Here is a 25,195-nt window from a genome sequence, read left to right on the forward strand (position 1 = left end):
ACTGTAGGGGTATATATGTGGGTACATGTATATCCACACCTTTTACAAAATGCACTCTACCTCCTGGGCTTAGGAGGGCACTTAAGAAGTGACGTGTCTATGTTAAGGCAGTGGTGTGGCTCCAGCACATGGTGAATGCAGAGTCACTCTCGAGCAGAAAGGCTGCTCGGGCAGGGTTACTACAGTAGCTCTGCAGACATACTTTTACATGGTGTATGTTTCTATTTACTATGGGTTTACAAGGAGTGATAAGTGCTTGCCAATTGGGTGTACCAATTTACAGTTATAGTTTAAGGGAAATAGAACTGGTGTCTGGTTGGCACTGCAGGTCCCAGTGTACTTTCAGATCTACCAAGACAGCATCTAGGCAAAAAGTGGGGGGCGACCATGACAAAAAAACCACTTTCTAACATCTATCATGTCTACCACTGACAGGGGGATCACCATCAAAAACTCCATAGAAGTCCTGAACAATTCTGAACTATTGTTTGTACTATGCATTGTTTTTGACATCGGTGTGGCAGTCACACCTTTTCCTACCTGGCTCGAAAAAATATGGAATGAGCTCTGGGCCAATATTAATCTCAAAACAAAACTTTCACTAATTAAAAAATGCCGAAAACATGGGTTTTTATTTTGCCTTAAGCTCTCTGTCGTTCTAACATGTCTGTTTTTTTTATTTTTTGCAATCTAGCATCTGAACGTCCTTTTCTGGGAAAAGTGTGCTTTACAAATTATTTTTGACATAACATACCATAATTGCAAGCACAGCAGCTTTGAGGGGTTTACCCTCTATTACATATTTATCTGTGTGGTAAATCTGTACCTACAGGCATCTGAAAGACATGGATGCAGGCATTTAAAGGACTGGAACATCCCATTGCTGTTCGACTGTTTTTGTACTATGCAGTGGGAAAATATGGTTTTGTTTAGTTTAGCCTTTGGGTGGACAGGTCACTAAATGTATCTAAATGTTGTTTTATTTCCAGTATCTGTGTTTCTTGGGTCTTAGGATATCGAGAATATCTTACTCATATAAAGATATCATATGCTGGCATTCAGCTATATCTATTCTATTCACTTTTCCATATCGCTGGAAGTGTTGTGTTAGTGGCTCCATGGCCAGCATAAACCAGGAGGGTGAAGGGGGCATTCATTTCTCATGCCCCTCTTTACCGTCTATTCCCCCATATGTACTTCCCACTTTCATAGTCTGGCCAAAGGGTCTGTATACAGCATCTAGATCCAACTGTGTTTGAATTTTAGGACCAAGTCTCCTTTTTCTTTAAGGCTATATATAGGTAAGGGGAAACAACCATTACAATGCAGGCATTACATTGTAATGCCTTTACAACAAAACAATTACAATGCATATACCATTCATTACTATGCATGCTATTACAACACAATCCTTTATAACGCATATGCCATTACAACTTATGCTATTATAACACAATATTAGGTAAGTGGGTTAGGTAAGTTTTGTTTTTTATTTTTTCTGATGTTTATGTATTTATTGATTTATTAATAATTGAGTGATTTATTTATATTGATATTAATATGTATTTTATTAATTGAAATTTTTCTAAAAAGTGGGAAAAGGGGGTTTAGGTTGGGGAGTGCATTAATACCCAGGTATTGATTTCTATGTGTATACCTGGGTATTAATCAGTTTTGAGTTTAATATACATGTTAGGAATTTCAAAATAATTAGGATTAATACTTATGAGGGTGCAACCACCACCCTCTAGCACAAGGTGTAAGGGAATTAGGTGTTTTGGGTGTCAGGTAGATTAATACAGAGGTGTTAATTTTTATGCCTGGGCATTAATCTGTTTTGATTTTACCATTAATTTAAATAATTTCGAAATAAATAAATTTAATATTTGACGGGGTGCAAGGAAATTTGGGGTTTTGGTTGGGGGAGAGTATTAATACCCAGTTATTTTTTTATAACCTGTCTATTTGAAATTAATGTAATTTTGTTAATTAAAAATAATACTTCTGACTGTGTAACACCTATCCTCTGGCACAGGATGCAAGGGAATTAGGGGTTTTGGGTGGGGGAGTGTATTATTGCCCAGGTATTATTTTTAATATTTGGGTATTAATCAGACTTGATTTTAATATTATTTTAAGTAATACAAAATTTTACATTAATACTTATGAGGGTGTAACACTCACCCTCTGGCACAGGATGCAAGGGAATGAGGGTGTGTGGATGTGGAGCTGTACTAATAAATTTGATACTTGGGTATTCATCCGTTTCGCCCTTAATATTCCTGTTAGTAATTTAAAAAAATATTAATTAATATTTATAAGGATGTAACACCCACCTTCTGGCACAGGGGTTTTAGGTGGGAGAGTGTATTAATGCCCAGGTATTAATTTTATTGTTTGGGTATTAACCAGTTTTGATTTTATCATTAATGGGAAAAAAGGATTTCATCTGTTTCACCCTTAATATTCCTGTTAGTAATTAAAAAATAATAATAATATTTATAAGGATGTAACACCCACATTCTGGCACAGGGGTTTTGGGTGGGAGAGTGTATTAATGCCCAGGTATTAATTTTAATGTTTGGGTATTAACCAGTTTTGATTACATTATTAATGGGGAAAAAAGGAACTCATATGCGGGTGTAACATCCACCCTCTGGCATGGGATGCAAGGGAATTAGAGGTTTTGGATGGGGGGTGTATTAATACACAGGTATGACTTTCAATACTTGAGTATTAATCAGTTTTGATTGCAATAATCATGTTAGTAGTTTTGAAATAAATACTGTAATGTTTATGAGGGTGTAACACCCATCCTCTGGCATGGGATGCAAGGAAATTAGGGGTTTTGCATGGGGTAGTGTATTAATACCCAGGTATTCATTTTAACATTTGTGTATGTGTCAGTTTTGATTTTATTACTAATATTTATAATTTTAAACATTTTTAAATTAATAATTATGAGGGTGCAACACCCACCCTATGGCATGGGATGCAAAGGAATTAGGGTGTTTTAATAATTTATTTTATTAATAATAGTAATAATGTTATAATTTTAGGAATTATTAAAAATAATAGTTATGGGAGTTTAACACTTGGGGGCCGATTCCGATCCTGGAAAAAAAACGTCCGTACTGTTTTCATCCGGAACCATCGCCGTCGATTCGTACCCGTCCATCCGAGTTGCATAGTACGATCCGTATTCCGTCAATCCGTCTGAATCGTCGCGATCCGTACGTATTGCAAGGTTGAAACAGTGAACCGTACGACTCGTACACATGCCGTACGACTCGACGAGTACGATCCGGACCGGGGTATGAGGAGGCTCTTCGTACGGTCCATGTCAGGTAAGGGCGATTCATACGGAAATGCACACAATCACTTACACACCGTACGGTGCATACACCCCTTGATAGCAGGGGTACGGTGCGTACCCTTACGATCTTGGGGTGTACGCACCATACCCCGCGGTCGCAGGGTGTACGCAACGTACACCCAGCGAACATGGGGTACAGTGCGTACACCCCAAGATCGCGGGGTACGGTGCGTACACCCCATGATCGCAGGGGTACGCAGCGTATCCCTGCGATCATGGGGTGTACGCACCGTACCCGGGGGGGCGTTCCATACCTCTTTTTGGGCAAACTCTGCTTTTACGGCTGTTTTCAGCTCCCATTGAAAAAGGGTCGTACGGTGCATACCCAACACGAATCGTACTTGCCGGGTCGGAAAAAGCAGCAGCGAACCGTACAGATGTCGCGTACAGCGGGTTATGAGGGAGATTCGTATGGGGATTTGATTCGTACGGTCTCTGTACGAATCGTAAGTAGTCCAGCTCCTGGTACTTCGTCGTACTTCGTCGTACGTACGGGGGACGTTGAAGGGTACGACTCGTACGGGAAAAACGCTCCGAACAGCTATTCGGAGCGGTTTTTCCCAAATCGGAATCGACCCCTTAGTGTGGCATAGATTTGTTGGAGAAATAGGGGTTTTGTGTAGGAGAGTGTACTATTTTTAAAACTGTATTTCTTAATTTTAGTAAATATAAAATAAATTGATAAAACAGATCATTTTAGGTAAACATGGACATACCTACACTCATACAAATGTACATATATATAGTAAATATTAAAATTATAATAACAGATTTATCAAGTTTATTTTTTATCAGATTTATTTTTATTGAAATAATGAAATAGGCCACATATAATTTAATAGTAAAAAGATGCATTTATTTTAAAAAGGATATAACACTGAATTAAATATGAGAAAAAAATAATTAAAATAAGCATCAATATATAAAAAAAATTCAATAAAAACGTTTTAAAAATAGTACATTTATTATTTTTTTAACATTTATTTTCTGTACTTTCCCATGCTTTTCCATTGAAGTCAATGCAAGAAATTGTCCTTTTTTCCTTTTTTTCCTTTCATGGTTGTTCGTCTGATTCTACAGTCTGTGGAGTGTCACGGTAAAGATCGGAAGCAAGAAAGAGCTGCGGTCAGGTAAGACATATTTTACTTGTTAAAGAGTGATTGTGGGTGGCATTGTTTATTGTAAGGAGAGAGGAGGGAGGTAGTTAGATATATGTAAGTATTTTGATGTATGTTTTACCAACCATTTTAATTCCTATGCAGTTAGCGGTTTTAGGCCCAGGTCAGGATCATTGCTTATTTCAACACTTTTGGTTTAAAAAACACATAAGGCTCTGATTACGATGTTGGGCAGATTTGTATTGTATTATATTAAAATTGCATCTATATAGCGCTTACTACCCCATATGAGGCGTCAAAGTGCTTTTTCAGCAAGTAGCATGCTACTCTGGCACCCATAGAGGATTATTGTTGAATTAGTATAGTGAAACATTTAAGTAATTTTAAGTGGTGGATAGGTTAGTCAGTTATTTGGATTCGGAATGATAGCAGAAGGATAGAAGAGGAAAAATGGTTTCTATTTATATATCGCTTGTTACCCCTGATGGTGTGTTGAAGAGCTTTTTTTTGGGGGGGGGGGGGCGAGTATCACACTACTCCGGAAACCCATAAAGGATTAGTGGTGAATTAGTACAGTGAAATATGAAAGTAATTTTAGTGGTGGATATTGGTCAGGTATTTTGAGTGAGAAGGATAGCGGAGAGAAAGAAGTGGAAGAAAGGTTTACATTCATATAGCACCTGTTACCCCTGATGGGTGTTGAAGATTTTTTCTGGTGAGTAGCACGCTACTCCGGAACCGATAAACGTTTAGTGTTGAAAATTAGTATACTGACATATGAAGTAATTTGAGTGGTGGATATGTTAGTCAGTCATTTGGATTGTGAAGGGTTGGGTAGGGGCAGAAAAGGGAAAAATGTTTGCATTTATATAGCGCTTGTAACCCTGATGGGGTGTTGAAACGCTTTATTGGCGACTTGCATGCTACTCTGGAACCCATAAAGGATTAGTGGTGAATTAGTATAGTGGAATATGGAATTTGGGAAGTGAACATGTTAGTCTAATATTTTGATTGAAAAGGATAGCGGAGGGATAGAAGAGTGAAGGATTCTTTTTTTTTTAGGTCATAGCAGTAGGAGGAGGCTTTTGGATGAGTAAAAAGGGTTTTGTAGGGTAAGAGTTAGAGGGAAGAGTTTAGAAAGGTTTGTTTAGGGGGATCGGTATAGTAAAAGAGGTGTCAGATGATGCAAGGAGGGGTGGAGTAGGAGAAAGTCTAGAAAGGGTTATTTTGGGGATCATATTAGTGGTATGGGGTTTGGGATAAATGAGAGTGGATGCAGAGGATATATTGATAGATGTTTAGGATGAGGGATAGGGTAGTTTATTGGAAAGAGCAGTAGAAAGGAGTTTGAGGTGAGTCAGAAAGTTGGGCTAGAAGCTATATTGAGAGAAGTATAGGCTGAGAAATTGGGCAGTGCATTGGAAATGCTAAATTAGAATAAAGTGATAAATATATAGATCCATAAGTACATTGAAAGTATATAGAAGCATAAAGGAGGTAAGTATACGTAGATTAAAGATATTGATAGAAGTACAATATGAGAAATAGGGTAGTGCATTGGATATGATTTTTCATGAGAAAAGTAACATACACACAGATGCAAGTACATGGACGGTACATAGATGCACAATGGAAGCAAGTACATGTAGACCAAATATGATTTTTTTTTAAACAACATAATTATTCCACATGTTTATACAAAGCAGTACACAAAGATAGGTACATATCTATAGTGAAAATAAATGCTTATATACAGCGGGATATGCTGTAAAATTCTGTTTGTGTATGGTGCTTATGTGGGGTAGAGCCAATTCTTTACTTGTTTTTTTGAAGATAGTGTGGTTGTCGGTAGATCTTCAGTTGGGGGGTAAAGAGTTACATAGTTTGACTGCTTGAACAGAGAAGGATGTGCCACCCATGGTTTATTTCTTGTATCTTGGGATTTTGAGGCGAGATGCCCCTTTAGAGTGGAAGTTCCTTTGTTGAATTTGTTTGATGATATTATTCCTGATGAAGAGCGGTCCCATTCCATGTATTGCTTTGTGGGTGATACAAATTAGCTTGAACGTGGATCTTTTGGCAACCGGTAACCTATGCAGGGCTTTCAAGGCAAGTGAGATGTGGTCTCGCAGTTTGATATGCAAGAGTAGTCTGGCAGCCGGGATGATGGAGCCTTAAGGGCCCCCTGCTTTTGTGGAGTATGGTTTGGACGAGAAAGGTGGGATATGGATGACATTAGTTCTGTTTCGAAGGTAGGACGCGATCCAGTCTAGAGCAGTTCCCCATATGCCGGCTTAATAGAGTCTTTGTTTCAGAGTGTCATGGTCAACCATGTCAAAGGCAGCCTAGAAGTCCAAGAGAAGTAGCGCAGCAACCTGGTTGCGGTCTATGTATTCTTCAGGTCATCCCAGATGGCAAGGAGGGCAGATTCCGTTCCTCTTCCCGGATGGAATCCTGTTTGGAAGTCTGAAAGTGTGTCATTCTCTACAATGAATTGTGACATCTGGGCGAACGCTGCTCTTTCTATCAGTTTGCCCAGGAAAGGTTCATTTGTAATGGGTCTGTAGTTGTCAGGGTTCAGCGGGTCCAGTTTGATTTCTTCAGTAAAGGGCGTTTGTGTGACTTTTTAAGTTCTTCTGGCAATATTCCAGTAGTTAAGGAATCGTTGATGATTCTTCTTACTGGAGTGACAGAGGTTGTTAAAAGATTTGTCCCGAAAGTTTGTGGTGGACACGGGTCAGAAGGGCTGCCGGCAGACCTGCTTGCTTTGACCAGGTGCATAAATTCACCGTGTGAGATGTGTTGGAAGGAACGGAGAGGCTGGGTTAGAGTATTCTTGGCTTGTTGTTTTTTGCAAGGGTTAGTGCTGGTGCTTTGTTTCTGTTTTAAGTATGAGTCCAATGTGTCTGCTTTTTTCCGTGTAATGATTTGCCAGTTTGTCTGTGAAATCTTGAGTAACAGGATGCATTATGTTCCTGTGCTACCACATACTGCCCTCTCTTCCTCTGCTGCACACCCTGTTTTTGCCACCCTACCCTGTCTTTGACATCCTTCCCTACCTGTCTTCTTCACTTGCAACCACGCCCTTTCTTCTTCTGCTATTATCGCTGAAGTCTCTCTTGATAACATTCCCTGCCACCTGTTGCTCTGCTTCCTTTCTGTACCACCCCACCGTCTGTCACTGTCCAGTCTTTTTATGCCATCTCTCCAGCTGTCTCTACTATTTGCTGCTGACCGCCTCCTTTGCTCGGTTTTTATTATTACTACTAATATTATTAATTCCACTTGTAGGGTTCACTGTTATCTGTAAAGGTGTTATGGTGCTGATGATAACCAAAACTATCACATTCACTATATGGAGGGATTACCCATATGAATGGCCCTATTATCATGTATACTGCTGAATTTTAAGTGTGTAAAAGACGTATATTGTCAGTCGCGCACAGCTGAAAAGGGGGGGCGTCCTACAGTAGGGCTGCCTAGACAGCATGAGCATGGTTGCAGGTCCGCGCTTTCTTGAATTTGGGTGTAGTAAAATTAGCCTTAGAGGAGCACAGCAGGCGGGCAGGAGAGTACTGGAGGAAACACGGCCCTACCTGATGCACAGCATCCGTCCGACACCGTTGCAGGCAAGGAACCACCCGACTAGAGTTCGGCGGTTGCGACAACTCAATTGGGATGCCCCCGCACTTAGGGCCTGATTACGATGTTGGTCGGAAACTAATCCTTGTCGGATTCAATTCCGACCGACTCGCTTATGATGCTTCTGAAGACCGTTCGCAAGGACTCCCATTGACTTCAATAGGAGCCTGTGTTCTGACCGACAACACAGGATCCTATGGGGAAAATGGGTGTCTGCGAAAAACCTTGCACCCTGTCACGGGCACCCCATCGTGCCTGCCACACTGTGCATGGTTTTACAGGGGTGTCCTTTGGGTACCCCCTCCACCCCAACCCGGATGGCTCAGGATGAAAGGGGGCCAGACAACATTTTTATTCAGACAGACCGATTCAGAAAGGCTGTTGGATTCCGACATTATACTCGGTCAGTCAGAAACGCTGTCTGTTGAGCTGTATGAATCGGCTCCAACCGACTCAGAATCTCAGAATGCCGGTCGGAACTGATTCGGAATGACCAAACAGTTCCCCTTCCGAGCATCGTAATCGTGCAGATGGGTTCCTACACGGTCTAGGAGAATCTGACTGTCGGTCGGGGGCTTTCTGACCAACATCGTAATCAGGCCCTTAGTGCGGATAGAAACATCCATTTTCCAATGGGAGCTTGTGTGACGGGTGCAAAACGCCCGCAGCACAAGCTCCTATTGGAAAATTGATGTTTTCAAACATTCTTGCACCGTGTGGAAGGCCACGGTGCCTGCCACACGGTGCAGGGATGTGCCCCCCCAGGCCAGTATGGGAGGGCCAGGGGGGAAGGGGACCCTGCGAGGGGCCCCTAGTGTCTCTTCCAACAGCCTTTCCCTGTCAGGAAGGCCAACATGAAATGACTGTCGGAAACCGATATAACAATCTTGATGGCGGAGTCTTCATCATTAAAGAATTAGGCAGCCTTTCCAACGGACCAACGGGCTCCACGTCAGAACCCCACAGGTTTAACTCTGACTGCTGTCATCCTAATACTGCGTCCGATTTTAAACCTACCATGTCGGCCGGAAAGCCTCTGAACACTGGTTTGAGGCTGTCCGCCCGACATTGTATTCAGGCTCTAAGATTAAAGAAAGATTATGATTTCTTTAAAACCAAAGTGTAAAGAAATCAATCTAATTTTTAAAAATAAATTGCAAAACAGGCAAGTAAGATAGAATAGGTGTTAGTGTCAGTCAGAAGTGTGGAATGTGTACAATATTGTCTAGGTAGTCTGAAGCCACCATCAACAAATTTGTGTGTTCAGACTCCCAGTCAATGATTTTGCTATTCTCATTTCTTGGAAATTTGGAAAGTTTGGGTGAGATTTTTCGATTGATTTGTTGAAGAAGGTGTGCCATCCCTCTATGGCATTATTAGTCTTTGCTTCACTCTCTAAGCAGGTCATGTAACAGTTCCACTATTTCAAAGAAAACATTGGATTCCTTCTGCGACCTAACCTGCTTAGATGGCCATCCATGTGTCCTCAAAGTAATTAAGTAAGGTACCCCATTTGTCTTCATTTGCAGTAAAATACTCAGATTCAGTAATTGATGTGTAGTATTCATCCACACTGCAAACACAAGGAGATGATGGACAGAGCGCTGAAACTTTTCAGACACTCACCCCCATTCAGAGATCTGGGCTGAATCCATCATCATTCTTTAGCTCACTTCGCCACCCCAGTTCAGACCTAGCTATATGCAAATCAGTCTGACCCCGTGCCTCATTGGTACAGTCCAGCCCGAGCTGCTGAGCCAGGACTTCCTAGATCGGAAAGAACCATCCTGAGACCAGTTTCTGGGTAACACCCCTCATCAGCCAGGCTAGCTTGAATGCAGTGGCAAAGTGAGCAAGGGACCCATGTCTGGGCATACCCTGCCAACTTAGGTCGAACAAAGCAAACACAAGGAGATGATGGACGGAGCGCTGAAACTTTTTAGACACTCACCCCCAGTCACAGATCTGGGCTGAATCCATCATCATTCTTTAGCTCACTTCGCCACCTCGGTTCAGACCCAGCTATATGAAAATAGGTCTTGACCCTGTGCCTCATGGGTACAGTCCAGCCCGAACTGCAATGTCAGGTCTTTCATGGACTGGAAACAAGCATCCTGGGATAGGGGTAACACTCCTCATAAGCCAGGCCCGGGGGTAAATTAAGTTTACAACAGTCAATCCATGTTGGAAAGGCCGACATGGATTGGCTGTTGGAAACGGTGGAAATGCCATCCTTAAGGGATTAGGATGCCTTTCCGACTGACTGACGGGCTCTTTGAGCCCTTCTAAGCTGTGTCGGATTTCCCCACCGGTTTAAACTCGGACTGCAATCATCCTAATGCGGCGGTCAGACTTTAAACCTACCATGTAGGGCGGCGGTCCGAGGCTTTCCGCCCGACATCGTAATGAGGGCTAGTATAACTTGCTTTTTATTGATTACATTTCATAAAGCAATATCGGACCAGCACCTTTCCTGAGGCAACCACCCGGCACAGTTAGAATAGTAATTTTGTCCCCCATCACTGACCATGACCTTCCCTGAGGTAAGCACCCTGCGGAGTTAGAGTAGTAATTTTGGCCACCACCACTGACCAGCACCTTCCCTGAGGTACACACCATGGGGATTTCAAATAGCACTTTTGGTACCCACCACTGACCAGCAACTTCCGTGAGGAAACCACCCAGCGGAATTAGAGTAGTAATTTTGGGCCCCCATCACTGACCAGCACCTTCCCATCAGGCAAACACCCTGTGGAGATAGAATTGTGATTTTGGGCCCCACCACTTGCCAGCACCATCCCTGACGAAACCCCCAGCGGAGTTATAATAGTAATTTTGCCCCCACCAGTGACCAGCACCTTCCCTGAGGCAAGCCCCCAGAGGAGTTCGAACAATAATTTTGTCTCCACCACTGACCAGCAGCTTCCCTGAGGTAAGCACCATGTGGAGTTAGTTAGAATTGTAATTTAGGCCCCCACCACTGACCAGCAACTTCCCTGAGGCAACCACCCCTCGGAGTTAGAAAAGTATTTTTGCCCCCCCACCATTGACCAGCAACTGCCACAAGATAAATCACTTTTTTTTAATGTCATTATATATTTTTCATGTAAAATAAATAATTTACAGTAAGCTAACAGAAATATTTCTTCAGAGATTTTAATCAAGTTTGATAGTTGTATTTGTATGTTCCAAGTCTGAATGTATCATAAAAACAAATATATATTTTATGTTTGGGGTTTTATTTTAGCTTAAAATTAATTATGATTTGTCTAAAACATTCACTTACTTTCCACAGAAGATTAGTATTGTATTGCTATATCTGTATGGTCAAGATCTGTGAATGTTTCAAACATTTTAAAAAAACATTTTTAGATTTGTGAATTAATTATTTTCTATGTAATTGTGCTTCGTTTAAAACTTGCACTTACTTTAGTCAATAGATGGTGGTGTTTGAACTTCAAGCTATCTGTTTTATCCTCCTAATCCAGATGCATGTGGTCACCAGGGAAGTCTGTGTACCATTGAGCACAAAATGGTGGTCTGCAGAATTTATATGTTTGTTAGGGGTTTAGAAAATGTAAAAGGTAATATATGTCAGAATTGCATTTTCCACGTGATTCAGAACCCGACTGAATGTTTATTTTTAATGCACTGTGTAAAATGTTGTTTTTTACATTCCATTTTGAATGGCAGCCATTTTGAGTAGGTGATGGCTGGGCTGTTAAAGTCGAAATAGTGGAAGGACACCAGTTTCTTATGATTTGTATGAACATGCTGGTTTTGCCACTGAGTGTACACTGTTTATTTGTAAAATGTGATGTACGTCCTAAAAATATATATTTTTAAAGTTTGTGATATATATATGATGCTGATCATGATCATAAACAGTGTTTATTTAGACCATAGACTATAAACCATACAGAAAACTTTGGGTCCGCATAGTGATAACATAATTAGACCACATTTCATTTTAACACAATTTACAAGAATATAAAACCATAAAAGCCTCAATATTGGGAGAACTCTAAAAACTTTAAAATCTGCAACCCTCCTTTATTGTCTCCATTACAAATTCTCTTGTTGATTTCAAAAACTTCCCCAGAACAATTGTATTATCTAGAAATGACATTTCCGTTAGAAGACAAGCGGCGTGAGCACGTGAATTCACCTTATATTTTAAAAATATTGGACGTAGAAACACTTTCCGTATTGCTAAAATCAATATACAGTCAAGCAATATGTGTAAGATATCATTTCTTACTCCTAAGCCACATTTACAAATACTGTTTGGTTGGATCAAGGCTGCTTTTATTTTTCCTTCTGTCTACCATGGATTTATGCCCACACAAACCTTTAGGATTTCTTGTCTTAACCATTTATTGGGCAAAAAATCCAAGTATGGTAACCGAACCTCCTTTTCCCACTCGCTCCATACCCAGTTAACAGATTTTTTTACCCTCAGATAATCATGATCTAGAGTATAGGAGCCCTTGGTCCCTAAGCATTTTCTTAGTAAAGACTACATCCAGGGATGGCGGTGAAAGGCTCAATTTTAGGTGCGCAGCTACGATCTGGAGGATTTTCCTTACATCTCGTGCCCAGCAAAGGCCGCTGGTTTGGATTTCCTCTCTGCACCATGTTGAGACCTTCTGTCCGCCGCCAGGCTCCTGGCGTTTCCAGAATCTTAGTAAGGACATTTGGGTCTTTACATTCCATGCTATTAGCCCTACCTCCATTCTAATTGCTTGAACCATAGTACAGTTTGGTAAAGACAGCAATATTTTAAGAATCTTTCCTTTTTCACGATCCCACCCCCTTTTGCCGCTCAAATAGAGCACTTCTGCACCATAAAGAACTTGCGGGGGATCATAGCTTCAAATGCCTTTAAAACCGGTCTGTGTGACATATCACCATAATCTTTATAATAAAATTTCAACCCACCGACTGACGAAAAAGCCTTTGCAGCTTGTGCCTCCAAATGAGTGCTCCACTTTAATGCGCTATCAAACCAAAAGTCTAAGTATTTATATTCGCTTACTATATCTAGTTTGTCTTATCCTAAAAACCAGTTCAAATTTTTTACTCTCTTCCCAAAACATAGGACCTTTGTTTTTTCCATATTAACAGTCAGAAACTTTTTGTCACAGTAATTTTTAAACACATTTAATTTCCTTTGTAGACCCATTTCAGTTTGGTCAAGGATCACAAGATCATCAGCATATAAAAGGCATGGCACTTTATTTCTATTCATACGTGGACTCGCGCTTCTTTCGATTTCCAGTACTGCAGGGAGATCCGCTAAAAAGATTGAAAAAAGCAAGTGTGCCAGAACGCACCCCTGTCTAAGGCCATTCTTTACTAATATTTTATGAGTTAGTGATCCCTGTGTATCTCTAATGACCTGGGCCCAATTGCCACTATGTAACTCCGGCATTCCATAATTTTCCAGCACTTCCCAGAGGCTATTACGGTCCACTGAATCAAAAGCCGCCCGGAAATCGACAAAGCAACAAAACGGTTTACCGTTTTGCTCTATCGATTTCATGGCTAATGCCCACAGGGTAAAGCAATGTTCTATAGTGGAATGGCCTTCTTTAAACCCACCCTGTTCCACTGGCACAATAGATCCTTGTTCTACCCAGTATTTTAGCTTGCTTAGTATTATTTTCGCAAAGATCTTTTCTCCTATATCTAATAGGTTAATTAGTCTGTAGTTCTTAGGGGCATGGACATCCCCTTTCTTATGTATCGGCCTTATTATTGCACCCTTCCAGTTTGTGGGGATCTTCCCTTGTTCTAAGATTACTGAAAACATTTTAGAGAAGAATTCCGCCCACCAGGTCTGGTTTGAGTTTAATATCAGGGCCGGTAAATTGTCTGGGCCTGCTGCTCTTGCTAGGTTCAGAGTCCTTATTATACTTAGGAAATTAACTGCTGAGCAATCTTGCTTTAAGTCCTGTACAAGGCCTCTCCAGTCCCTTGATCTCTCATTCCCAGTTCTGCTCCCCAGGGCATACGGTTTCTGTAGATAGTCTTCCTAAGCCCCCTCTTCCACTACGCAAATCATTGGGGCAACCGAAGGTTCTGTAGCTGACTGTATTAGTTTCCAGAACTGACGTATATTCTTAGATTCGATTGCCTCCAATAAATTTCCCCAACAAGTTACTTTGTGGACCCTTTTAGCATTGCGTAGTAGTGAGGTATATTCTCTATTTATTTGGACAAGATTTTCAGCCCTAGCCTGATTAAACTTTTTGCGTAGCCTACGCTCTTCTCTCATTAGTTCTCTTTTCCTATTTAAGCAATCTAGATTAAACCAATTTCCTTGATTAACCTGTAACTTTTCTTTGTTCTTAGGGGCTCTTGCATCTGTTCTTAGTTCTACACTTTATGCTTTTAACTAGTTGGTTTATTTTCTCAACAAACCATGATAGATTTTGTCCGCTCAGGCATCCTAACTTAACATTTTGTTGTAGTCTAGTTAACCTTTCAATAAATGCTTCGGATAGCCGAGTGGTTATCCGATTTGGGTAATCCATCTCTTGTAAAATAACTTTATCGCAAGCAGACTGTGGGGATATTACCAGCTCCAATTTTATTAGTTTATGGTCACTACATTCCGTGGGGTTAATCCTAAAATCTTTTACTAGCTAAAAATTCCATGGCAGCATAAAAACATAGTCTATAAGGCAATTTTGGTCCCATATTTAAATGTTTTATTTGCCGGGCAATCTTGGGCTACCCTACCATTTAAGCAGAAAAAACCTTTTTGTAGCTAAGTAATTACCCAATTTAGCCACATCAGTCGGTATTGTACTTTCAGGGAACTTTGCTTTCTTTATCTCATATGACTCCAAAATTTCAGTATACCAAGGATCTGACAATTTTGGGCTTAATTTATGGTTAAAATCTCCCAACAACGAAATCAAATCATTCCCATACTTATCACAGAGTGAATCCATATCATTCTTAAAATTTATCAGTTCAACCCCGTATTCCTCCGGTGAGCCCCATTGCATATACACATTCAGAATCAACATGTTTTCATATTTTTTGTCAGCAAACGTTGTTGATATTCTACAACCCAAGAGCCACTTACACGTCACAGATAACTGGCATACCATAATCACTAAGTTTGTTGATACCAAAATTAGCAAGCCACCTGCAGGGCAGCCAGATTTAGATTTTAATGCCGGTCAATAGATTTGTCAAAACCCTTCAACTACAGGGGGCTCTCCACAAAGCCAGGTCTCTTGTATACAAATGATCTCGTTGTTTTTTGCAAGTTCTTTCAAGACTTCTTGCTTTGGCTGAGTTCCTAGGCCATTTATATTCCAAGAGACCAGTTTTGTGCTATGTAGCTGCCCCATTACCTATTCTACATCGCTTAGTGATCCGTTAAATTTGGTTCCCTCCAAATAACAGTGTGAAGGACCTGCAGAGCTTATGTTATTACTCCAATTCTTCCAGGCCTCCATCAGGTCTGAGTTATTTATTACTATATTGAAGTTTTCCAACCCTTGGTCCACTTCATTTCCGGGTAGCTTCACTTGTCTTTTTCCTAGCCCCGCATGGAACCGTAAGAAGGTTTTCTGCTGTGGGACATTGTATACTAGCGCTACCTCTTCTTTCGGCACTAGTCTAATCCCTTCTTTACGTATCTCCTGTTCTGCATTTAATATTGCAGTTTTGACCAGGTCAGAGTAAAGCTGTACCTTGGTAAACTCCTTACCATCACAGGATGCTTGAAATCCCACCTGTTGGAGATCTTCTGAACCTATTCCTGTTAGATTTGGGCAGTGGGCAAATGTATTAAGAAGGTGGGATCGATTTAAGTAAGAACTCTTCTTTGATTTTTTTCCCACCCCTTCCCATTTTCACTTGTTCAAAGTAAAACCACTTATTCCCTTTATCCTCCTCTTCTTCCAACCTAGGTCCCCCCGGGGTAGATGTGTGTTAATTCTGGGCCCTTCCTCCGAACTGCTTTCCCGGTGTACCTTATCTTTAAGGGGAGCCTTACGGGAGTGTATACTCGCTACCTTGAACGGTATGTAATTTGTATTTTTTATCACCTTTTCATGATGGTTTTGCTTCCTACTACAACTCTCCTTTTTTACTACCATCCTATCCGATTTCTATGGTCCTATTCTAGTTAATCTTGGTTCACTCACGATTTTAAAGGTTTCAGGCTTATGTTCTTGTTCAAGTACTTCTATTAACTCCTTCTGCTCTCTTCTCTTTTTCGTCACTCTTGTGTTACGCTTTCTTTGTGCATCTCTTCCTGTCAATCTCACTCGTTTTGATAAACCATAGCTTATGTATTCACCCCTTCTTTTTACCAACATTGGCCATCTTGAAACATAAACTTCATGATCCTTAGATAGGACTTCGACATCATGGCTAGCTAATGGGGGATCAACGATTCCGACCTCCTCCTCCCCCTCCCTCACCGGGGCTGTAAACAGAGGGTCTGAGACAAGTCTTAACATTGATGGCATTTGCCCCCTAATACCATGTAATTCTCCCTCAATTTTAGAGAGGTGCATTTTCTGACTTATTTAAATAACGTGGTTTAACATTGTTACTTTTGCACCATTAGCATCAATTCCAAGATTGAAGATGCAGGGGTTTCCGAAGATTCTAAGTTTATCTCTAGCGATTGGTTTTCGCCGTTAATGTCACCGTTTTTATCCATATACGCTGGACAATTGTCTCCATGTAAAACCGGCCTTTCTGTTCCATTTAATCTTCCATCTGAGTTTTGGGCTACTTCTTCAATTTGCCTTGAGCCGAGGCTATCTGCTCTTCTGATGTCTGTCGTAACAATCGCGGAGAGGAAGAAAGTTGCGGTGACATTATTGCCCCCTTATGGCCTGTCAAAGACTGTACCGATCGATTGACCAGATTTACAGAGTCTGCCAAGCATTCATCAAAGATTAAAGAGGAGCCCCCTTTCCAAGATTCCTCCCCTTCTTCAGTAGCCGTGGATTTAGCGGGGGAAAAGACCCTTTTAAAGTGCTTTCCCACGAAAACTTTAGGTGAATTTGATGCTATATTTCCCTTACTTCCTCCTTGTTGTGGTTCTTTGGAGGTTTTCTCTTTTTTCCTTTGGGCACGTTTAAGTTTTTGCTCAGCCCCTAGGCACATCAGGCTCTCTCGAATAGTTTGTTGATTTTCCGCATTGGCCTTTGCTTTCTTTGCTGTTCCCAATGTGCTTTTGTTTTTCTGAGGGGCCATTTACGTACTTAAGCACTTCACACAAGCGCTTCAAATTATAGTCTATTGCGGCTAAGTAACCACCCAATATTATCCCAAAACACAGTCCTCAGGAAATGGGTTAGGGGTAAATACAATTGGTGCCAGAAAATTTTGGCACTTACCTCTATTGTGCCTTAATCTTATACTTGCGCCCGTGCCTCGTGCCCTTCTCCGCTTCTCCTCGTGAAATGATTCTAATTTACAGTATCATAAAGCAGGGTTTTTCCTCCTTAGACAACCTCGCTATGTATCTCCAGCGAGGCTTAATGAGAATAGAGATATGCCATATTGCGAGGAGAGGCTCCCTCCTGGTCCACACCGCTCTGTTTCTCACTAGGCACCGGCGCCGGTTCTCTGTCCTCTCCTCTCCTCTTGTCTCCCTTGCCTTGCTTGAACCCTTGGGCAGAGGCTCAAGCTGGGGTCAGGCAGGGGGCTTAAATAATACTCAGCCCGCTTAAAGGGCAGCGGCAGGCAGCAGATGGCAGATAGCGGGGGGGAGTTGCTCGCAGGGACGTATACAGAAGCTTCCCTATGATACAAGCGGGCTTGCCTCACATCCCGATTCCTCGTGTCTCGGCTCCAGCTCTCTCCGATGCAAAACGCGCAACACGTCAGGGTCACGGGGGTCACGGTCAAGACGCTGTATGGCAACAACAGAGGTCAAGTTAAAAAGCGTATAGTGACGTAGGTTCAAGTAGCTTCTTTCTCCGAGCAAATTGTTGGGTCATATATACATTCTTAAATATTTGATGGCAGTAACATTTGTCTTTGTTTTACATAGGATAATTAATATACATTGTAATGGTATGCATTTTATTAGTATGGGTCGCAATGGTATACATTGTAATGGCACTTTCAATGTATCCCTATGATCATGTGTTGTAATGGCTGGTGTTGTAAAAACGTACGTTGTAATGGCAGTTGCATTTTAAAGTCCCCATTGTAAAAGTATTTGTTTTAATGGAATATGTTGTAACATCATATATTCATAGGTAAGATCAACCCACGGCGTAAATGACATTCTCTACGTCAAGTGCCACCGCTGAGGCTAATGAGTATGCTACAAGGACCTCTGTTAGAACTTGAACCTGTCTTTTGAGATTTTGGGAGCACTGCGACCTGGCATTCAGCCATTCTGTTCAGAGTGGATAAATCTTGTGATCAGCATTTAGTAATGATAGTAGCTCATACAATGCTTTGTCGAACCCTCTATACCCTATACCCCTATACCCTCTGCAGTTAAATAATTTGAGAGGTTTTGGACACAGAAGGTGTGTAAAGGAGTCATATATATGAAATAGTAGGCCATCCCTTACTGTTTACACCATTACAGGCTGTTCTAGTGATTCCCTCCAAATGTTGCTAAGCATTTTTAAATTAGCCAGGGTCAAGCACTTAGCTACCTGGAAGCTGGAACCTTGCTGTGTCCGTAGTTAGCCTTGCTCACTCCACAGCTGGCTACTTCTCAATGAACACACAGAAAATAGAGAAACTTACATGTTGGCTTAAATCTGACAGTTCCTCATATTTCTGTTCAGGCCTGTCCCCGTGTGGTGCCATTTGGTAGGGCTCAAATGAACACAGGAGCTTGTAATATTAATGTCCTGTAACAAGTATGTGCTGGCATTCAAATATTCACAATTTTGCATTGCAGATATGATTGCTGTCCCAGGCTTTACATTCTAGTGTGTGGTTTGTTGATATATTCGACGGTCTTAGGTCATAAATTAACCCCAGTTCCCTCTTCTCAGTCAAGTTGGCTTGTCGTAGGTATCCTCCTGGGATGATTCTAGATCATGCAACTGACTCGACTTATCAGAGGGCAGGGCATCTACCTCTGTGGTTACACATTCTGCCATAATTGGACATCAATTATTCGTGCCTCATACTGGCCTTTGATGTGTGTCTTGTTTTAGTTTTTTGCTAATGTCTCCTTTTGCACTTGAGATATTCTTCTCTTTTAGCCAGTCCCAGATGGCCGACCCATCTGATGAAGAGGGCACAGCCCTCATGTATCACCTTTAATTTCATCTCGATTAACAGCATGTAGCAACTTTGTGCTTTGAAGAGCTTCCTTTTCACTTTCATCAAATACCACCTTTGTGGTTGTATTCCTGTCATGTAATCTGGAAATAGAGAAACAATAGCATCGTCCACTTTGAAGGGCCAGAGAGAGGCGTGAGCAGGCATTCCGCAGGATAATATCCTGGTCTCGATAGTTCAGGAGCTTTACAATTGACCGATGGGTGTGTGAGGGGGCACCTGATTGATGAGGCAGGACCAGTGCTTTATGAACCCTCTCAATCACAAAGAATTTAGAGAGGCCCTAAGGCACAACCACCAGTGACATCTAATTTTTCAGGTCGGCAGCTTTTCCCCAACTCTCTGCATGCTCTTGGAGCCCAACTATTCCACTGGTAATTCTGTAGGCTCTTCCTTATGTATTTTCTGCCGGAAATTCTAAGCCACATTCAATTTCTAGTAACTCTGACCTGTTTTTGCTGATTTAAGCAATTTCATACTTCGCACAGCAATGTCTATCAGCTCAAATTCACTACTACTGCTTTCTTTGATCGTACCTTAGTAACTATACATCTATGGCTACTGTTTTGATTTTTTTGTTCAAGGACAGTTCACTTTTCTTGCACTACTCTTAATAGGCTATCCAGGCTGTCTGTCGGGTCAGATGATGCTACCACCTGTTTCTCTGCTTCTTCTACTAGTCCTCCTTTGCCACTGGACTCAAACATCAGTGAGGCTACTACCGCAGATTGTCTCGCGCTTTGAGTTTAACCACTGTTCCAAGCACAGGTTGGTTATGTTGTAGTACCATGATAACCCCTTGGTTCCAGCTGTTAGCACTTGAAATGTTTATTGGCCCTAACAGTGGGTCACATTAGTGTCTACAGTATGGGTAGCATACATATTGCCCTACTACTTATTCATGGTCACTGGGTTCAATTTACAATCCCACAAATGTTTCACGTGACAAAGTCCCTTGTGCGGGTTGTAGGTGAATTTGGGGGTTGATGGAGAAACGCCCTTCTTTGTACTTATCTGTGCAATCTGCCCAAACTGTTCCAGTCGACTCATGCTCTGGGGGAAACATCACCTTTCACCTCCTTGGCCACACTCAGTCACCGTCAGTCATTAAATACCTCCACTATGGAAATTCCTACATGCTAGCAGCTACTCCCACTTTCATCAGTTGACCACACTGGGTGCCCGATTCACAAAGGTAAACTGAGACGAAAGTCTAACTTTACGATTTTCAATATACCTTAAGTTTTGGACAAAAGTCTAATGTTACTACTCGTAAATGCCTTTTGTGAATACGAAAGTCATAAAGATATAATTTCTTCTCAGTTTACCATTGCGAATCTGGCCCTATTATGTGTTTCCACCCTTCTAGGTTGGTGCACCTGGAGGGCCCAGACTTCCTTAATGCCACCTGGGCACCTTCCACTGCATTGGATGCAGACATTGGGGCTGCCATCCCATATCTCTCGCTCCTTCATGTGGGTGCTGGGAGGTGCTCAGCCCTCAACCTATAGCACCACCGGTGTGGGTCTTCCTCCACTACTCCGGATCTACTGCATGCCACTTCTTCATGTTGCTTCCTGCTTCAATATATAGCCCAGTGCGACTCACTCCATGACTGTTGCATGGGGACCATCTTATTCTGCAGCCTAACAAAAGAACCAAATGGCAACACAAATGAGATAATGTAACCTTCCTCAAAATGACATGGGCTTCATGGATAGCCTGACCATACCATACAAAGCATGAAAGCCACAAAAAGGAAAGTAGCTGTAGGGAACTGATGTAAAGCCCACTCACATTCTCTGTGTGAATTGATGTAATGGGGCCATTGAGGCAATTAATGCTGTCCAGACAAAAACATGAGGGCACATGCATCAAGCATTTTTGCCTTCGCCAATGGGCCGTTTTGAAGAATCGGCCAGTTTGTGAACACATAAAAGATGCTTTTCAGATGCAGCAAACCCCCAATTTGCAGTTTGGGAAACTGTTACCAAATCGCAAAATAGATTTGCGATTCAGTATTTGGAAGGGGCATGTTTAGGGCATCCCTTCCAAATACCGAATCCTAACAGTATGCATGAATGTTTTGTGACCGTGAATGTGGTTGCAAACCTTTTGCATATTATCACCTACTTCAAGTAGGTGGTAACCTTTCGCAAATGGAAAGGGGTACCCAAGGGACCCCCTTCCCCTTTGTGAATGTTTGTAAAAGCATTTTTAAGAGCAGGCAGTGGTCCCACAGACCAGTGCCTGCTCAAAAAACAAGAAAAGATAACTTCTCATTTGACTTTTTGTAAAACATCTTGTTTGCCTTTAAGGAAATTGGGCTACTCTACAAAAAAAAATATTGTTTTATTTCAAAACAATCACAGACATAGTGGTCTGCTGACCCCCGCAGGCCACCATCCCTGTGAATTTTGCGATTTCTAGGGGGTCGCAAATTGTGATCTACCTCATTAATATTAGGTAGATCGATTTGCGACCTCCTAGGAATCGCAGTCTGAAACTCTTTGAAATTCATGCATTGTAAATTGCAATTACCTAATTACAGTTCTCAGGAATTCGCAATAAGGTATTTGCAATTTACTATGTTGATGCATGTGCCCCATGGTTCCACCAGAGCCCACATTGCAACCTGGATTTGAAAAAGCCATCAAAAAGAGATTTTAAATCTCATCTATAATACTGTTGCAGGGATTCTGCTCAGACACAGAACTGTGCACAGAGACCCAGGACCTCAGTGAATTAGGGTGTGCCAAAAACTCACCTTAGTACCCAGATTCCCTACCTGACTAGCATCAGTGTCTCATTAGCTCTTCCTCCTTTAGCAAAGTAACCAATGATTAGACAGCCCAGAACATGCGACTTAGGTTACCTCAGGTAAGGTGGGAAACATGAGTACTCTTTCGTTATACTCTCATACCAGTCCAGAACAGGGAGTAAAGGGAGACACGAGCAAGTTTAAAATGTTTATTTTTAATGCCGTGATCTCAGGTGCAGCATCTTAGCTAATACAAGCAGACATATGATAAGAAATAAGATTGTCAGCATAGTTACTACTCCATAAAATACAAAGGGAGAAAGCATGTTTCAATGCTAAATGGAAACAGGTTAAGTATATACCTATATTTCACCCTCCCTTGCTAATAGGCTATTTTATAACTACAGAAGGTCTCTTAGGCTTGCATAGGCGACCCCATACCTCAAAGATTTAGCAGGAGTTAATCACATTGGGTTCTGCACAAGTTCTCAGCATATGAATGTTCTCCAAGTGTGTTCAATCATGCCTACAGAGTGCATTATTAAAGGCGCCAGTATCTGAGGTGGCCACAGCTGCATACATGTTATGTCTAGAACGTGCGCTGATCATTTCGAAAAACAGCCACAGTGTTGAAATAACCTTGAAGGCCTCGGGACTCACTGTACAGACTAAGCTTACAAAGCAAGTTTAGCAATGTAGCAAAACAAGTTATTCTCATGTGAAGCAAAACATTCAGCCTAACTTTAAACAATTAATAAAGTGTGTGCCGTGTGCAAAAGACAGCAGAACGGTAAATTGGCGTTTAAACTTCTAATAAGCTCATGCTAACTTAAAACTGTGTGAAAGCAATCCTCAGCCCCACTACAATACATATACTATAAGGTGACCAGAGTGAAGCTGTGTAATTCAAGGTCTAAAGAATTTAAGGATGAGACCACCATTGGTTCCTTCAAATCTCAGATGAAGGCCCACTTGCTCTAATGAAACAACAGTTCAACTTTTAAAATTTCCATTAATTGCATGCCTTTCTGTTGTATGGATGAATGTTTGTTTTCACAATTCACTTGCATGTTTTGTATTTTTTCTTTAACCCTTTATTTTCCTTTTTTAGGTTTTGATCATCGTAAATATACTTTGTATGGCGTTATGATGTATGTTATACATATTTAAAAACAAATAACTCACTTACTCTACTTTTCAGATCTGCTGATTTCCAACACTATCTTAGACATTAAAACCCACTTAACTAATGGATACATTTTAGGGTATTACCTTTGTACCCAAGATTTATGCCATTGGATGCTGGAATGTCTTCTGTCTGAGAATCAACCATCAATTGCAAAAAATCCACTCGGTTCTGAGAATAGAAGGAAAGACACACAGTATACTATCAGTTAAAAATATCCGATACAAATATGTGCCGTCTCTAACAATTCGGTACAAAAGGGGGTGGTGATGGACGGAGCATCTGAATCAATCAAACACTCACACCCAGTCTAAAGATCTGGGTTGAATCCATCACCGTTCTTTAGCCCACTCTGCCACCCCAGTTCAGACATGGCTATATGCAAATCAGTCTGACCCTGTGCCTCATGGGAACAGTCCAGCCCGAACTGCCAAGCCATGTCTTCCCTGGACCGGAAACTAGCTTCCGAGGACCGGTTTCTAGCATTCCAGCCGTCTTCAGCCCGGCTTGCTTGAATCCAGTGGCAAAGTGAGCAAGGGACTCACGTCTGAGCATACCCTGCCACACTTATGGCGGCCAAAAGCGGTACAAAAGGGGGTGGTGATGGGCGGAGCATCTGAATCAATCAAACACTCACACCCAGTCTAAAGATCTGGGTTGAATCCATCACCGTTCTTTAGCCCACTCTGCCACCCCAGTTCAGACATGGCTATATGCAAATCAGTCTGACCCCTTTTGTACCGCTGTTGGCCGCCATAGGTGTGGCAGGGTATGCTCAGACGTGAGTCCCTTGCTCACTTTGCCACTGGATTCAAGCAATCCGGGCTGAAGACGGCTGGAATGCCAGAAACCGGTCCTCGGAAGCTTGTTTCCGGTCCAGGGAAGGCATGGCTTGGCAGTTCGGGCTGGACTGTTCCCATGAGGCACAGGGTCAGACTGATTTGCATATAGCCATGTCTGAACTGGGGTGGCAGAGTGGGTTAAAGAACGGTGATGGATTAAACCCAGACCTTTTGACTGGGTGCGAGTGTTTGATTGGTTCAGATGCTCCGTCCATTACCACCCCCTTTTGTACCATCTCTAACAATTCAGCTTGCTTGTTAAGGACATTATCAATTTTTGAGGAATACTAGGGGCATCAAGGTATGGCACATACCCAAGTGACAGTGAACTTGGGAGTCTTAGTTTATCACCAGTTATCATGCTGCAATCTATCACTTTATGCTGACAATGATGACAAATCAAGTCCTGTTTATTATAACTGCCCTATGTCCACTTACAAACCTTGGTTGTCTGTGGTTTCTTTATTGTCACCCATTGATGCCTCCGGTTAGAAGAAGTGTTTGTCAATGTATTTGACTAGGACAGCAATATCTGAAACTTTGGGCTAGAAGATGTGTCATGACGGAGCAGGGAATAACCACGACACGATGGTGTGCATTTGATTCTTTTATTCGAACATCGCTAGGAGAGCCTGTGTCTATGCATCCCCTCTCTAGCCTCCTGTTCCCATAACTGCTCCTCCCTTTCCAGTATCCCTTTAGACTTCCCCTGCCAGGGTCTCCTTTTCTCTTGGGTCCTACTGCCCTGCAGCCAACGTCCAGTTACACCATTAGATCTCCCCCCACTCACAAAAATGTTGATTGTTCTTATTGACATAGATGTTTAGATTTCTTCAATAGGTCGGGCAGGTTTTTAAAGTGTTCACTGTGATGGGCATAGCGGGCTTGGTTCAGTTGGTGCTGCAGCTACAAGAGTGAATACTGGGTCATCTCCTCTGGCTTGTTCCTGATTAGTTCCAGAGGTGTCAC

General features: G+C 41.8%; 1 protein-coding gene across 1 annotated transcript in view; it reads right to left on the reverse strand.

Annotated features, from left to right (window-relative positions):
* The window catches only part of LOC144786058 (cytochrome P450 3A21-like), a 296,250-nt gene that overhangs the window by 69,756 nt on the left and 201,299 nt on the right, over nt 1–25,195 (reverse strand). Inside the window, exon 9 of the mRNA XM_078665004.1 lies at nt 23,471–23,555. Within this exon, the coding sequence (XP_078521130.1) occupies nt 23,471–23,555 (85 nt within the window). The remainder of the gene's footprint in view (nt 1–23,470; nt 23,556–25,195) is intronic.

The sequence above is a fragment of the Lissotriton helveticus genome, chromosome 10 (genome assembly GCF_964261635.1).
Source record: "Lissotriton helveticus chromosome 10, aLisHel1.1, whole genome shotgun sequence".
NCBI classification, from domain to species: domain Eukaryota; kingdom Metazoa; phylum Chordata; class Amphibia; order Caudata; family Salamandridae; genus Lissotriton; species Lissotriton helveticus.